Source organism: Cucurbita pepo, chromosome LG07 (genome assembly GCF_002806865.2).
Source record: "Cucurbita pepo subsp. pepo cultivar mu-cu-16 chromosome LG07, ASM280686v2, whole genome shotgun sequence".
Classification (NCBI taxonomy): domain Eukaryota; kingdom Viridiplantae; phylum Streptophyta; class Magnoliopsida; order Cucurbitales; family Cucurbitaceae; genus Cucurbita; species Cucurbita pepo.
In genome coordinates, this window is record NC_036644.1 from 8,967,826 (window position 1) to 8,986,180 (window position 18,355).

General features: G+C 39.2%; 1 protein-coding gene across 1 annotated transcript; it reads left to right on the forward strand.

The window, feature by feature from the left end:
• Positions 1-14,878: 14,878 nt before the first annotated feature.
• Positions 14,879-18,131, forward strand: LOC111798144. Its single transcript, XM_023681131.1, has 4 exons — positions 14,879-15,019; positions 15,106-15,182; positions 15,279-15,369; positions 17,921-18,131. The coding sequence occupies exons 1-4, from the start codon at positions 14,991-14,993 to the stop codon at positions 17,949-17,951; spliced, it is 228 nt and encodes a 75-aa protein (XP_023536899.1). The 5' UTR covers positions 14,879-14,990; the 3' UTR covers positions 17,952-18,131.
• The last annotated feature ends 224 nt before the right edge of the window (positions 18,132-18,355 follow it).

The following is an 18,355-nucleotide window of genomic DNA, read 5'->3' on the forward strand; positions in this document are numbered from 1 at the left end:
GTAAATGTAGGACATTCGAATTAAAAAACGTGCCCCATTTTGTAATATGGTACTTTGTTGGGGAATAAATGCAATTAATTATTTCAATTTCCCAAGAGAAAAAAACAATTCAAAATTTTTTATTCCATAAATATGTAATAAATGATCAAATTGTCCTTATCTTAAAATAATAAATTTATTAAATTTCCTTTATATTTAATTATAAAAAATATTTTTAATTATTCTATTTTTATGGATATTTTGGGTTTAAAATTTTAATGGATTTTTTTTTTTTAATTTTTTAATTTTTAATTTTTGAGGTGTTCTTTAAGGAATGATTGGGAGATGACAGAACAGCATGAGTTGTGAATTTTGATTTATATACCTAATTAAGATTTTTTTCATGCTGTTTTTAATTAATTATAATATTATATGACCATTTTTTGGACCATAAAAAAAGGGATATTATAAAAATAAAAATAAAAATTATAATGGGGTTTTTAATTATTTGATTTCATTTGACTTTAATGAATTTAAATGTTAATATTTTATATTTTTATATTTATTAATTAAAGAAAATTAAAATCTAGTATATTCATTTGGGTTAGATAAGGACAAAAATATGAATTTTTTTTTAATTATTAAAAGTATTTATAATTTTCTAAATTCGAGCTTTTTTATGTAACATTCTTTCGAGCGGATTCAAAAGTATGTGTGCAAGCAGCCTACGCTTTGAAAGTCAGAACGAAAATAGTGAAATGGCCTAGCTTCAAGAGAATGTCAATGAAGACCCTAGTGAATATATTTTTTTAAATAATATATACGTTTAGCTTTCGCAATATAAAAAAAAAATCTTTCGATAAATCTCTTATGTGAGATCCCACATTGGTTGGAAAGGAGAACGAAACATTATTTATAAGGGTGTAGAAACCTCTCCATAGTAGACTCGTTTTAAAAACTGTGAGGCTGATGACGATACATAATAGGGCAAAGCGGACAATATCTGTTAATAGTGGGCTTAGACTATTACAAATGGTATTATAGCTAGACACTGGTCAAGTGCGCCAGTGAGGACGTGGGCCCCTAAAGGGGTGGATTGTGAGATCTCTTATTTGTTGGAGAGGAGAACAAAACATTCTGGGCCCTCCCCTAAAGGGGTGGATTGTGAGATCTCTTATTGGTTGGAGAGAACAAAACATTCTGGGGCCCCTCCCTATAGGGGTGGATTGTGAGATCCCATATTGGTGGGAGAGGAGAACAAAACATTCATTACAAGGGTGTGAAAACCTCTTCCTAATAGACACGTTTTAAAAACTGTGAGATTAACGACGATACGTAACGAGTCAAAGCGGATAATTTCTTTTGTACAAAGTTTGAGACTCAATATAGGAGTGAGTAAACATTCGGGAAGTTCAAGAACTAAACCAACGAACAAATTAGAAGTAACTGAAGCGAAACACAATCGATATCAGGTATATAATTTTGTTTGAGACACTAATACGTAAAAGGATTGAAATGGGTTCAAGCCTTGTGGTTCCCTTCTCAAAAAAAGATGTGTTTAAAAGAGAGAGAGACACAAAGGAGGTTGTCGTTTTGGAATGTTGCTCTTAAATTAGAGCACATGAGAACAAGGGTGTCTACTTTTAGGGTTTGTTTGTGTGGTTTAGGTGGGGAAATATGCTATGTAGTTGACCCAACATTGGGGTACCCACACAAAGGCATCTATCCCTAATCTTGTCCTAATAATACCAAGACATCTTGGGACCCCATGCCCCTTCACCTTATATGGGTCCTATGCCTTTAAATTTTTAACGCCAACACATTAATATCACATATCACCTAAACTTATTTCTTACGTCCTTATGCTTTAAATTCAGCTCGAACAAATTCACAAACAGTTTTCTTCTTAAATTTCAATCGAAAGAGAAGTCTTTTAGCAGGTATGTGTAGCTAGATCTACGAGCTTTACAGGGTAGTATATCGAATTTTCTTTTAACTGAAAATTTAGAAATAGACGATGATTAAAGGGTCGAGACCCACCAATTGTTTGGTCAAAAAATACATGAAATACTCGAGAAAACACAAACCCTAAAAATGAGGAGGCACAAACAAATTACAAAGGTACATAATTTGTAAGAAAGAAAACAAGGGCATGTGACTAAAGTATATATAAACATTTATAGGGTTCAACTAGGACAATTATTTTTTAGTAGTGTTATTATATGCTACAAATTTGTCACAAATTATGTAAATATATAAAGGGTATTCTTTATTTTGAGCATTTATTCGAGCATAAGTCTTAGAGTTGTCAAAAATAATCTATTTGTTCGACTAATAAAATATTTTATAATTATTACTCAAAATTATAAAATTACATTAATACCAATTTGAGCATATCTCAGATTTATATATATACACTCAAATATTTAATTTAAATTTTTTTTTAAATGAATGCCTTATTTGAAGAGGAAAAATCCAAAACAAAAAACAAAATTGAAGCTTGGATAATGATATGATGAAGGCATTTATTTTGCTGTTACCAAAAAATGGCATATATATATATTTATTTATTTATGTAATATTATTTATTTATTTTTCTTTTCCACCTCATGATTAGGAAATAAAAACCATTCAATAAAGGCAGCTGCCGACCAATTTTCATTACTGTGGAGTGGGATCCCTTCCCTTATGCTTACTATTTGTCACTTTCTTACACCTACCTTTTTCAATTTTTTTAAAATTATAAATTTAATTAGAATTTAATTTTTATGATCGAGCTATTAGATGCTGAATTTGAATTTCAAATTCTATCCTGAATCTTGAGCATGTGACGTTACGAAATCGTAGAAAGAATAGAAAGAAGATCACAATACTAGACCCTAAGTTCATCTCTAGTAGATATTGTCTGCTTTGGCCCGTTACGTATCATTATCAACCTCATAGTTTTAAAATGCATATACTAGGAAGAAGTTTTCACACATTTATAAGGAATGTTTCGTTCTCCTTTCTAATTGATGTGAGATCTCACAATCTGCCTCTTCGGGTCTAGCGTCCTTGTTGGCACACCACCTGTAGTTTGGCTCTGATACCATAGAACAGCTCAAGCTCACTGCTAGTAGATATTGTCTACTTTGACCCGTTACATATCGTTATCGACCTCATGGTTTTAAAACGTGTCTACTAGGAAGAGGTTCCCACACTCTTATAAGGAATGTTTCGTTTCCCTTTCTAATCGATGTGGGATCTCACAATCCACCCCTTGGGGTTAGCGTTCTCGCTGGCACACCACCTGGTGTTTAGCTCTGATACCATATAATAGCCCAAGCCCACCGCTAGCATATATTGTCTACTTTGACTCGTTACATATCGTTATCAACCTCATGGTTTTAAAACGTGTCTACTAGGAAGAGGTTTTCACACCCTTATAAGGAATGTTTCGTTCCCCTTTATAACCTATATGGGATCTCACAAGCCACCCTTTGGGGTCTAGCGTCCTCACTAACACATCACCTAGTGTCTGGCTCTGATGCCATGTAACAGCCTAAGCCCACCACTAGCAGATATTGTCTGCTTTGACTCGTTACGTATCGTTGTCAGCCTTACGATTTTAAAACGCGTCTACTAAGAAGAGGTTTTCACACTTTTACAAGGAATGTTTCGTTCCCTCTCTAATCAATATAGGATCCCACATGAGGAGGCAAGCACCCCCCCCCCCCCCTCTCCCCATCTTCCGCATATCTTGCTCATCCGACATGGCATGAATCACCGAAACTGCACTCAGGAATAGTAATGCTTTGAAAAACGCGTGATTCATTAAGTGAAAGACGCTAACCGAATAGTTAGAGATGCCACAAGCAAAGATCATATAGCCTAATTGACTGCAAGTTGAATAAGCTATGACCCTTTTTAGATCATTCTGTAATATTCCAGTGGTTGCCGCAAGGAATGACGTCGTAGCTCCTGCAGAAGTAATAACAATCGGGATATTTAGAAAGCTATTGGATTGTAGGAACCAAATCAAGTTTNAACCAGCACTCAGGAATAGTAATGCTTTGAAAAAGGCGTGATTCATTAAGTGAAAGACGCTAACCGAATAGTTAGAGATGCCGCAAGCAAAGATCATATAGCCTAATTGACTGCAAGTTGAATAAGCTATGACCCTCTTTAGATCGTTCTGTAATATTCCAGTGGTTGCCGCAAGGAATGACGTCGTAGCTCCTGCAGAAGTAATAACAATCGGGATATTTAGAAAGCTATTGGATTGTAGGAACCAAATCAAGTTTGAAATTATATGTTGATGAGTAGATAAAGGCACTAAAAGCTTGATTTAACTCCCAAAGAGCATGCGTTATCCCCTTACTACTAAAATTAGGTCAAAATAGCATTCTTAGCTATGGAGGGAAGGGGAAGGACCCCACTCCTTTATTTTCCCAATTTTGATTGGGAAATTAATGATGTAACCCCATCTTCCCCTTTTTATTATTATTCTTTTATCCTTTATTTTTTATTTTTATTTTTTAAAAAATAAGATATATTATAATTATAATAATTGTCACCTTTCCAAATATTTTAATTAAAAAAAATCCAAATACGTGCCAAGGAGGAATTGAGACTGACTACTATCTATACCAACAAAGCGTATCTTCTTGTTCAGTGGCTCAATCATTAGAAAAAAATTTATGATTAAGACTGATTAGCTTGAAACAATATTATGTTGGCTGATGTGAGAGATCGTACATTGGTTGGAGAGGGGAATGAAGCATTCCTTATAAGGGTCTAGAAGCTTCTCTCTAACATGCACGTTCTAAGAACCGTGAAGCTGACGACGATACGAAACGGGGCAAAACAGACAATATCTACTAGTGGTGGGCTTGAGCTATTACAAATGGTATCAGTGGCAGACATCGAGCAGTGTGCCAACGAGGATGTTGGGCCCCAAAGGATTGGATTGTGAGATCCCACATCGGTTGGAGATGGGAACAAAACATTGCTTAGAAGAGAGTGGAAACCTCTTCCTAGCAAACGCGTTTTAACAAAACTATGAGGCTGACGATTATAAGGTGGGTTTGAGCTGTATAAATACAAAACATTATGTTATCAATCAAACATCGTATCTCGACCTAAGTAGAAGACAATAACATTATGTTACAATTATGGCGAAGTAGGGTTGTTTGAAAATTAGTTTAAACCACTTTGATAGAAACATATGATCCTCTAGGTAGCTAATGTAACTCCACTTTCACTCATTTTGGCACAAAACCCATCCATTTTTTTCTCATTGTGTTCATTGTGTGGTTACATCAATCACAACTTAACATTGAGAATTTCCCAATGGAATAATTTTGTTTTTGAACCCAACAAATAATAATAATAATTAAGAATTCCCCTATCAAAATTCCCCCATAGCTGTGACAACTACTTCACAGCTGCAACTAGTGTTTCTTTTTAATGTGTGCAGCCAATTGTCAAATCTTTCGGTCAAACAGACAAAACCCACCAACAAATCTTGACCATCCATTTGTCATCAACTTAATTTGTCCACATCAAAGGAGCCTCGAATATGTAACTAGATATTGTCCGTTTTGACTTGTTACGTATCGTTGTCAGCCTCATAGTTTTGAAACGTGTATGCTAGGGAGAGTTTACCCCTTGGGAGCCGAGTGTCACGGTCCTATGTTCTTGACCGTGCGGCGTCGTGATCTATACACGCTCACGACCAGCCTTAAGGGGAATTAAGCCCCATATATATTTTTCGCCCCGGCTTTGTGGCTTCGTCGAACCTTAGGCGAGGTTTGTCTTCGCCAATCGAACATCGCTTGTGCGGAATCCAAGCTTGTTCAACCACACACGCTGCCTGCGCGTGTATGTTCAATCGTCTGCGACACATCCGACTTGCCTCTACGCTAGGCCAACTCATTCGGCTCGACCTTGCCTCTACTCGGGCCAAGGTCTCTCAATACAACGTCGCATCTCATCTTGCCATCTCGATCCCCATCGACGGGGTCCATATGTCTTGACGCCATCCCGAGTCTCGGGATGTCGTCGTCCATCATAACTCGTTCAGTCGTGCCATCGAGAATGGGCCCGCGTGTCGTTCATCTCATCGGGACTTCCCGAACATCCATCCATCCGGGTTCTATCGAGGCATAGGCCCTCCCGTGCCCATGCCGAGTCATTTACGGATACCGTACCGGATAGCGGGTGTATGTAGCAACCTCCAACACGCGGGCTAGGGCGCAATACCGGCACACCCGTGCCGTCCGGTACTGTCCTTCAAAAACCCATTTCAAAGGAAGTCGCCCGAGACACTCGTCTCGGCACGCTCGCCCACACTGTGACACACGTATGTGCCACAGGGTAGCTCACTTAGGCCACAGGGCCCAGGGGTGGTGGAGAGCTAACACCATGGTACCCCCTATAGTACATTTTGAGCCATTTTCATTCTACCAGGAGTAGACATGATTTTCGTGAGGTGTCATACGGTGTCGTGCATTGTCCGTCCAATGTCCGATCGACACCAAACTTGGCGAGCATTCATATTTCATATGGACGGACTTAACTCCCGAACCGCATGACCAAATTCCTTCCGGAACCTCGACTTTTGAGGTTAAGGCCCGGGGCCCTACCCGGCCCTTCAACAAGCCTATCTTGTCCTTCATGTCTATGCTGATGTCTCTGTTATGCTTGTGTCTCAACATGTCTTCAATACCCACTTTGCGTGGTGGTGTGTTGGATGATGCATCGTCCTCCTCGATCGCATCATGGCATTCTTCTACGTTGGCCCGCATATGGCCGGATGGGCGTCTCTTGAGGGACGCCCCTTTGCTTGTCATGGCGTGAGGGTCACAACCTACTCTCTTCATAGTAAGGTTGTGACACCGAGCATCCTCATTGGCACACCGCTCAGTGTCTGACTCTGATAACATTTGTAACAGTCTTACTCCACCACTAGCACATATTGTTCATTTTGACTTCTGTTTTAAGACGCGTCTACTAAGGAGATGTTTCTATATCCTTATAAGAAATGTTTTGTTTCATTCTCCAATCGATGTGGGATCTCACAAAATCCCTCTCGCAAGAGTGTTTCATTCACCCAATTGGGAAGTCTACAAAATTTTGGACATGTAATCTGAAAAGCTTGAGTCTATGTAACTTTGTATATATTTGGTTTGTTTTAGTTGACTCAATCATAAAAATTTTAAAGTTAAGTATGTTTGGCTTAGAACAATTCTATATTGTGTGATATCTTAAGAATTTTCGTGAAAAGCATACGAGGGAGGACAAGTCATGTTAAAAGAACCCGTACTAGTTTGTGAGGGTAATTTTCACTGTTAGAAGCATTTCAAGAAAAGTACGTAACAAAAACTTACAAGATTCGGTATTTTACACATAAGGTAAAAGACATGATCGAACCGATAAAGAAAGTAGAAGGACCCAGAGGTATATGACAAAGATCGGAGTTGAATATCAAAAGATAGAACGAAACATACGCTCTAAGCTTTATATCGAATCGATGCAAATAAGACAAGTACAAAAATTTGATAAACCATTTTTGGGTAGTGTTTAAACAAAAAAGGGGAAAGAATATAAAGAGGACGAGAAATTACAAAGATAACAACCTCTGAGATTTGGCAGAAAAATGATACGAAAATGTGAAGTTTTTATGCTTTTTTCACTTTTTTCAGGTAAAACTCATCTTTTCAAATGAGGTTTCACTGCCATCCCCATCATGCCTATTTCACTTTACCCATATTTTAATTATACATTTTTGGTGGAAGTAATGATTTTTTTTAGTTAGTGTCGGAGCTTAAGAGAAGAGGTTAGAAGTTCGAATCTCTATTTACATTCAAATTCAGATTCAGCATCGGATGACCCTGACATTTTCCTACACTATCTCCACAAACCAACATGAGTCTTATTCTCAAGAGGTCACCCAACATTGAATTACTTCAAGCAAAACACGCTTAATTTTGAAATTCCTATGATCAAGCTACTAAGAAGAAAGGTGCACCCTGTTCGTATAGGTAGTAACTTTCAACATTTTTTAAGTTTTTCTTAGTCATGATATCCTCAGGATTGCTCTCATTTGGATGTGGTCTCGGCTCATTCATATACTCCTCCTTTACTCTGTTGTCACATATATATATATTTGCGTGTCATAATATTGACATTCGAATTTTTAGAAAGTATATATTATAAAAAAGATGAAGACAAGTTCTTGTAGGGAACTCGATCCCCGTGAATTCCTTGCGGGGAATTCTGGCTTTGATAGAAATCTTGCGGGGCAAAAGGCATGAAAGGAGGTGGGGACGGAATAAAGAAGACTTCCATGCCTTCACTGGACATCTCTAACCTCGAGCTTGTATTAGTCGTGATACATTTTGAGACATTTTCAGATCGAACAAAAAGCAACCATGTGAATGTTTATATCTAAAGTTGATAATATCATACAATTATGAAGATATGTCAAATGGGTACCGAAAAGTTTCGATTTTTATTCCCTCTTTCACATTACATGTGATGGAGAATGTTGTTTTCACATCTCCTACTCCATTTAGTTGCTTCCTTTTTCTTTCCAAACACGAAAAGAAACCAAAGGTGATGAATCTCATAATGAATTCTCTCAAGCTTACACTCACTTTATTAACCCTTTTAATCAAAAAGGGAAGAAACCGTGTGGTGACCATTAAGCTCAAAAGCTCTCGAAATCTCTATTTAAAACCAAAAACATAAAGAAAAAGAGAGACAAGAATATGTGTCGCAAAACATGACAGACATTAGAACATTAAAAAAATGAAAAAGGAATGGGAAAGAAACATGAATATTTGGTAGAGTTTTTTTTGGCTGAATCCAGAAGGGTTGTGAAAAGAGAGAGACAGAGAAGATCCATGGCAGAAACCAACCAAATCATTGGAGGGACATACAAACCTCAGCTTCCTTCAAACATTATCTTCTCTAATGTTTGTCCTAAGCAGACAAAAAGGAAAATCTGCCCTTTTCCCCATTCTTTCTCTCTCTTTCTAAGTGGAAAAAAAAAAGAAACATTTGGTGACATAATCTTACAAGCTATGAATATCTTTGGCAAAGGAAGCCACCTAAAGTTATGGGAAATCTTCACCAAATATAAGCAAAATTGACAAATCATTTGTGTATTTGGTTACCTAAACTCATGTTCTTTTTCTATTGGGATGTTATTTTTGGCTTTGTTATTCTTTGTTTACAAGTGGGCGAGTAACATTTAGACAATTTATAGCCCGAAACTTTGACGGTTGTATCAGTTAAAACCCTAAAATTCTGTAAGTATACCCATTTACACGTTATGTTGAATTTCGTTAAAAAACTTTAATTCTATCGATTAGGGTAACGGTTCAAGTCCACCACTAGTAGATATTGTCCGTCTATTCCCTCGTTTTTATTGTAGTTATATGTTAGAGAGATAGTTCTCCTGCACGGAATGCATGCCGGTCTCGATTGTGTTAGATCGGAACACTAGGTTCACCTCACAATTTTGGAAGGGTCCTCAGAGGGCGTTAAGAACGTAGCTCAAATTTAGCACAACATTCCTTTCCCACACCTATGCTATTCGAGGTGGGTTCCCTATTTGGTCACATCTCGAGGCTCTACAGAGGAGAGTAACATCCTTTTACCGAAAAGAAAAAAAAATCAATTTATAACGCTAAACTTTGACGGTTGAATCAGTTAAAACCCTAAAATTTTGTAAGTATACCCATTTACACGCTATGTCGAATTTCATTTACAAAATGGTAGTTTACATATGTGCAAACTTATAATTCTATCAATTAATGTAACGGCTCAAATCCATCACTAATAGATATTGTCTGTCTAATCCTTCGTCTTTATTCCAATTATATGTCAGAGAAGATAGTTCGCATGCAAGGAGTGCATGTTGTCTCTATTGCGTTAGATCGAGACATCAGACACCAAGTTCATCTCACAATTTTGGAAAAGTTTTCGAGAGGGGGGGTTAAAAATGCAACTCAAATTTAGCACGACATTCCTTTCCCACCCTAATGTCGTTCGAGCTGGGTCCCTATTTCGTCACGTCCCAAGTTGGGTGTGTTTTTTTGTAATTGAAAATGGGGAAATGGAAGTAAGAATACAAAATGATGAAAGAGATAAAGGGCAAGATGGGTGTGTTTTTTTTTATCCTTGAGTTACCATTAACAATAGTTGAATAAGGTATGGAGAGTGACAAGTGCTCGATATCCTCTAATTTATGCTTCTTCTTGCTTATGCCTTTAGCACATGCTATCTCTGCAGAACATGTCCTGCTTCCTGTTTACAACAAATATTACAACCTTCATTCAATTGTTTTTTCTCTCATCATCATGTTTCCTTACCCTACCATTAACTTCTCTCCTTCTTTCTCTCTCTTGTTCTTTCAAATTATCTCTTTTTTGTATGCAAATAAACATGATGGTCTGTTTCCCTTGATGAGTCCCAATCTTCACAATTAGTACCCCATTCCCCACCATTCTTTTAAAAATTTGGAGTATGTGAGGGTAGATGGGTTGAAGGGAATAAAAACATTGGTAAAAAGCTTGAGAAATTTCCTCACTTGGATCGAGTCATTATGTCTTGCTTTGGAATGCTCAAAGGGCTCAACTTGGCAGCTGTTGTCTTCAAAGACATAGGCATATGGGCTATGAAAACTCATCAAAGAAAGCCACAAGGCACACATAATAACTTGAAAACAAATAGAAATCTGGTCAATGAATTGAAATTACCCTAGATTTAGGTTTTTTCTTTTTGGTTTATGTAATAGGCCGGTCCAAGCCCACTTCTAATAGATATTGTTCTTTTTGGGCTTTACTGGCCTTCACTTAAAAATTTTAAAAGTGTCTAGTATGGAGAGGGTTCTACAGGAATGATTTGTTTCTTTTTGTAATTGATGTGGGATCTCACAATACACTAGGTGGTGTGTCAGCGAAGACATTAGACCCCGAAGGGGGTGGATTATGAGATCTCACATCGATTGGAAAGAAGAATGAGTGTCAGCAAGGACGTTGGGTTCCGAAAGGGGTGGATTATGAGGCTCCCACACCCTTATAAAAAAATGTTTTGTTCCTCTCTCCAATTGATGTGGAATCTCACAATACACTAGGTGGTGTGTCAACGAAGCCGTTGGGCTCGAAGGGAGGTGGGTTGTGAGATCCCACATCGATTGGAGAGAGGAACGAGTGTCAGCAAAGACGTTGGGTTTCGAAGGGAGTGGATACTGAGGCTTCCACACGCTTATAAAAAAAATGTTTTGTTCCACTCTCCAATCGATGTGGGATCTCACAATACACTAGACGGTGTGTCAGCGAAGTTGTTGGGTCCCGAATAGGGGTGGATTGTGAGATCCCACATCGATTGGAGAGATGAACGAGTGTTAGCAAAGATGTTGGATCTCAGAGGGGGTGGATTGTGAGATCCCACATCGATTGGAGAGAAGAACGAGTGTCAGCGAGGACATTGGACCTCGAAGGGGATGAATTGTGAGATCCCACATTGATTGGAGAGAAGAACGAGTGTCAGTGAGAACGTTGGACCTTGAAGGGGGTGGATTGTGAGATCCCACATCGATTGGAGAGAAAAACAAGTGTCAACGAGGACGTTGGACCCAAAGAGGGTGGATTGTGAGATCCCACATCAATTAGAGAGAAGAACAAGTGTCAATGAGGACGTTGGACCCCAAAGGGGGTGGATTGTGAGAATCCCACATTGATTAGAAGAGTGAGTGTCAGCGAGGACATTAGACCTTCAAGGGAGTGGATTGTGAGATCCCACATCGATTGAAAAGAAGAACGAGTGTCAACGAGGACGTTGAACCCTGAAAGAGGGTGAACTGTGAGATGTCACATTGGTTGGAGAGGGGAACGAAACATTTTTTACAAGGGTGTGAAAACCTCTCCCTAACCGATGTAGTTTAAAAACTTTGAGGGAAAGTTCGAAAGTAAAATCCCAGACAGACAATATCTGCTAACGGTGGCGGGCGGTTACACTTTGACATCCATAATTCTTCTCTCACTAATTCACCATCTTATCTCATCATTTGCTTATACCAACAACCAGCAGGTAGCTAGCTACCAAATTGAAAGCAAAACAAGGCCCATTCATGATAATTAAACAAAGCATCAGAGAAAGCCAGGATATCAAAACACATATAGAAGGAGACCCTTTGAAAGACACACTTTGTGATATCAATTTTTAGGCATTGCCCAAAAAATGAGACTCAGCTGCCACTGCCACTGCCTACCGACACTGAAAACCACTCATTTTGCCCTTAAAAACCTTCAATTTCATCTACTCTCTCTTTCACTTTCGGACCATTTAATTTGATAGGGTAATGAAGCTGAATCCCCCACCTTCTAGGGTTTTTGGACACTGTCCTTTTTGGATCCGCCCCACATAATGTAAACATGATGGCAATGTTCAACATCCCCTAATTCATATATTTGAGGTTAATTCTAATTTGGAAATTATTTCTTTTATGACTCCAATGGGGTACCCTACAAATGAAAGGGAAGGTTGTCCATAGAGTTTCACAATTGTGACGATTCTGTTCTCGTTAGGTCTCTTAACGTAATGTTGCACCTATGTTGGTCATGTCTCGTACCTTAATAACATTTTAGTACACCATTTGCTAGCAAACACCTAAATCTACCAATTCCCGTTTGTAATTCTAATAGATGATCTTTGTCGGTAAATCCATTAGTTTAAATTTTGTATCTAATACATCACTGTTCTTACTTCCCTCCCCTAAACGTTTATGCTACCCTAATGGCCTAAACCTACTTAGATCCCACATGAGACCATCTTCTATCCTCTAACTAACACAATCAATTTACTATGTTGGTATTAAACAAGATCCGTCATATTATCCTTTTTCGGATTTCCCTTTCAAGCTTCCTTCAAAGTTTTTATAACGCCATTGCTAGGAAGAGGTTTTCACGCCCTTATAAATGATGTTTCGTTCTCCTCCCTAACCGATGTGAGATCCCACAATCCATCTCCCTTCAGGGCCCATCATCCTCAGTGGCACTCATTCCCTTCTCCAATCGATGTGGGACCTGGGTTTTTTGGGCTTTCTCTTTCGAACTTCCCCTCAAAGTTTTTAAGATGCGTATGTTAGAGAGAGATTTCCACATCCTTATAAAAAAAAATGTTTCATTATCCTCCTAAAACGATGTGGGATCTCACCGTTTAAATTACGAAAGTCGACTATTTGACACAATCTTCGAAGTTGAAAGACTAATTACGAGCTTTTCAAAGAAAAGGAATTGAATAAGAAGAGGTAGAAGGTTAAACACAACCAAAGATGTGTGATGATTTAGTGGGGAAAACGAAAGAGGTAGAAGGTTTGGGAGATGGGGTTGAAGCCGACACCGACAAGGACAAGGACAAGTCCTACAATAATAAAAAGAAAGAGAAAGGTGGGCCTTGTGAAGGGGTGAAGAAGATGAGATAATAAGGGTAGGGGGAGGCATTGTTGGGTGATTTGGAGGGTAAGTGAGAGACCCAAAAACAAGTGGGAATGTGTGATATTTGTACTTGTTCATTGATGATCATGTTATTCAAAACCATGTGGGTTTCACATGATTGGCACGAGCTGGCTAGGTTTTTGGTTATGTCGTGTTTCTTGTTCTTAAATGTTTTGTACTCCTAGTAGTTGCCTTTCTTTCTCTCCATTTTTAACTCTCTCTGTCCCCCATTAATGGCAGATTCAGGAACTTCACTGCCAAACCTCTGAGCCACCTTCTTCTCATCCATCGCTTTACATGTTTTTTCTTCGATATCGTTAAAAGTATCTAATAAGTTCTTGGAAATCTTGTATGAATTTAGCCTGTAATAGAACTCTAAGCTTTCTTTTTTCAACAAAAGTTGAACATGTCATGGCTCTATTAGATAAAAAAATTTAAAAACGTATATATTCAATAGTTTTTAAAGTTTCGAGACTAAATATATAAGAATTTGAAAACTTAGAGGTGAATTCTTGATGGAATTAGGGTAGTTGGCTACGGAGGCTGATCCAAGCCTTCTCCAAGCAGAATTCGTATTTTGGGTGAGTCTCGAAGACTTATTCTGACTGAAACTCTTAGCTATCGATGATTTGAGTTCCCTTGTTCAAATCAATATCTATGTCAAGCTTCCCACCTCTGAATTCAAATCCACTGGCAATGAGAATCCCAAATCGAATTTTTTGAATAACATATCGAGAGATAATTGGATTTGTACCAATTGTTTACTTACAATGGCTTGAACGAATCCGACACTCTTTCTGTTGAAAATTGTGATATCCCACATTGGTTGGAGAGGAGAACGTGAACCTTTCCGTTTTAAAGCCTTCAGGGGATGCTTGAAAGGGAAAGCTCAAAGAGGACAAGATATGTCAGCGGTAGACTTGGGCCGTTACAAATGATATAAGAGTCAGACATCGGACAATGTGCCAACGAAAAGGCTGTTTCCCAAAGGGGTAGACACGAGGCGGTGTGCCAATAAGGACGTTGGGCCCAAAAGTAGGTGGATTTGGCAGGGATCCCACATCAATTGGAGAAAGAAACGAGTGTGACACGAGGACGTTGAGCCCAAAGAGGACAATAAGGGTAAACATTGAGAAGTCACTTTTAAATTCTTTGACTTTCTCAGTAATAAAACCTTTGACTTTTGTATTTGTTTGAATTTCTTATATTTATAATTTTATAGAAATATCTATCGACGTTAATATTGACATCGATCAATTCATAATTTAATATTTTTCCATTAATGTATGGTTTTGCAAATCATATTACTTAAAAATTTTAACATTTCTTCACGGCCCAGCCCAAAGTGCTGCTTCTTGGTTTGGATCACTTCATAAATTTGGACCAACGGACCAATTTTTGGTGTAGCGCTTAACAAATAAGCAGATCTGATCAGCTGTAATCCTAGATTTTGTAGTTCCATTCCTGTGGGCTGAAGTTGATTTTCCAATAGCCGCCGCCGCCGCCCGCCGCCGCTCCTCCGCCATGGCCTCCCCCTACGATCCCACTTCTCGGTCAGTCTATGCAAATTCCTTCTCTGTTTTCTCATAGATGTTCGATTCATGTTCATTCGCATTAATATCGCTTATTGTTGAAAAAGGGAGGCGTTTCCTAAGAAGAAATCAGCCCCATTCAAGTTCTTGGTTCCTCTCATCTATGCCCCTGTTCTTCCTCTCAGTAAGTTTAATTTTCTGGGTTTCTCTTTTTTTCGATCATTTTGGATGATTTTCAATCTGGGTTTGTTCGAATTTGAGTTTAAATTATGTTTTTCAGTTAGAATTGCGCTGCGGAAGAATCCTGTTGTGAGGGATCGGCTTTTCACGGCGGTTTTAGCTGGTGCTTTTGCCCATGGCTTTTACCTGGTGTATCCTTTTATCTCTTGCATTTTCTTTGATCATTGTTCATATCATATTGCATTGCGAATTCTTGAATCTTGTGATTTCAATGTTTGTCCGTTTGGTTGTTGTTGATCTGAGAATTGTGTCTCATCATCATTTAGCTTAGAGTTTGAAATGAAATGGAGTAGTGTTACGGATTTGTTGATTTCGATTGATCTGTGCGATTACCAGTGATTTTGGCTTCATGCAAGCTAGTTGCAACCTACAATCCGGACTAGGGATGGGGTTTTGGGGTTATCTCACCCTCGTAGGTTCACGACCTTTTGTCCTAGCCATTGTAGCATTAGGGATGGGTTTTTGGAGTTAGCTCACCCTCACAGGGTCACAACCCTTTGTACCAGCCCTTCTAGCATTAGGGATGAGTTTTTGGAGTTAGCTCACCCTCGTAGGGTCATGACCCTTTGTCCCAGCCATTATAGCAATAGGGATGGGTTTTGGAGCTAGCTCACCCTTGCATGGTCACGACCCTTTGTCTTAGCCATTGTAGCATTAGGGATGAGTTTTTGGAGTTAGCTCACCTTCGTAGGGTCATGACCCTTTGTCACAGCCATTGTAGCATTAAGGATGGGTTTTTGGAGTTAGCTCACTCTTTCAGGGTCACAACCCTTTATCCCAGCCATTGTAGCATTAGGGACAGGTTTTTGGAGTTAGCTCACCGGGGACAGGTTTTTGGAGTTAGCTCACCCTTGCACGGTCACAACCCTTTGTACCAACCATTGTAGCATTAGGGATGGGTTTTTGGAGTTAGCTAACCTGTGCAAGGTCATGACCCTTTGTCCCCGCCATTGTAGCATTATGGATGGGTTTTGGAGTTAGCTCACCCTTGAAGGGTCACGACCCTTTGTCTATCCATTGTAGCATTATGGATGGGTTTTGGAGTTAGCTCATCCTTGCAGGGTTACGACCCTTTGTCCTAGCCATTATAGCATTAGGGATGGTTTTTTGGAGTTAGCTCACCCTTGCAGAGTCACGACCCTTTGTACCAGCCATTGTAGCATTAGGGACGGGTTTTTGGAGTTAGCTTACCCTTGCAGAGTCACGACCCTTTATACCAGCCATTGTAGCATTAGGGACGGGTTTTGGTGTTAGCTCACCCTTGCAGAGTCACAACCCTTTGTACCAGCCATTGTAGCATTAGAGACGGGTTTTTGGAGTTAGCTCACCCTTGCAAAGTCATGACCCTTTATCCCAACCATTCTAGCATTATGGATGGGTTTTGGAGTTAGCTCACCCTTGCAGGGTTACGACCCTTTGTCCCAGCCATTATAGCATTAGGTATGGTTTTTTGGAGTTAGCTCACCCTTGCAGAGTCACAACCCTTTGTACCAGCCATTGTAGCATTAGGGACGGGTTTTTGGAGTTAGCTTACCCTTGCAGAGTCACGACCCTTTATACCAGCCATTGTAGCATTAGGGACGGGTTTTGGTGTTAGCTCACCCTTGCAGAGTCACAACCCTTTGTACCAGCCATTGTAGCATTAGAGACGGGTTTTTGGAGTTAGCTCACCCTTGCAAAGTCATGACCCTTTATCCCAACCATTCTAGCATTATGGATGGGTTTTGGAGTTAGCTCACCCTTGCAGGGTTACGACCCTTTGTCCCAGCCATTATAGCATTAGGTATGGTTTTTTGGAGTTAGCTCACCCTTGCAGAGTCACAACCCTTTGTACCAGCCATTGTAGCATTAGGGACGGGTTTTTGGAGTTAGCTCACCCTCGCAGAATCCCGACCCTTTGTACCAGCCATTGTAGCATTAGGGACAGGTTTTTGGTGTTAGCTCACCCTTCAAGAGTCACAACCCTTTGTACCAGCCATTGTAGCATTAGGGACGGGTTTTTGGAGTTAGCTCACCCTTGCAAGGTCATGACCCTTTATCCCAACCATTCTAGCATTATGGATGGGTTTTGGAGTTAGCTCACCCTTGCAGGGTCACGACCCTTTGCCCCAGCCAGCCATTGTAGCATGTGCTTTCTCACCGATCTTTGAGTTTGTGAGTGCATAGGCTGTTGGGAAAGCCACCAATGCATATTACCATTGGATGAACATGTAGGTCAATCGTGGAGAATGTGGTTACTTTTAGGCATGATTGTCTAGTGTCTCGAGACTTAAGCGATAGCTCCCGAGACGTATCCATAGGTTTTTTAAGAGAAGCTCCATGGTTATTGCTTATTGTCGAATAGTTACATCCCGTGTGCAAGTCAGAACACTTCTCTCTACCAAAGACATTTAGTTATGTTTTATAGCCAAACGTCATCCCGAACTTAAGCTCGGGAAAAGGATTATTTGGAGCCTTGTGCATTTGGCTCTTGCAATCTCATTAAGCAACGAGTTGCGTGGAAACGCTTGTAAATACTCGAGCGTTGGTCTTTGCTTGTCGTGAAACTTCTCGGAAAGACATACGATGGTAGTTTTGAAATTTGGTTTAGAATTCAAACGCTTATAAAATAAAAGCTATTCCATTTGCATTGTCATTCATTTTATGTATAATATGCGAGTTCCTTGACGTTTGGATGTTCAGAACTGATATCTACGACGCCGAGAGCAAGTGATCCTTGGATACCCATAATTCTTTAGTATCATAGCTTACTCCAATGGTAATAAATACAGTACATTATTGATGGATGCTCTTTGTTTACTCAGTCTCTGAGCACTCTGCCTTTGAAAATTTTGTGTATTACTTGCTACACTTCATTATTGTTCAAATCAATTAATGCTTTCCTTTTTCTTCATTTTTGTATTACCTGTCTTCATGGATATAGTATATTACATATTACATCGTGCATAACTCCCATGCAAACAAGATATGTTCTTTAGAACATAACTAATAAGAGAGAACAAGAATCATTGTCTCTTCCTATATCCTACATCGGTTGGAGAGGAGAACGAAACATTCCTATGAAGATGTGGAAATCTCTCTCTAGTAGACGCGTTTTAAAACTGTGAAGCTGAAGGC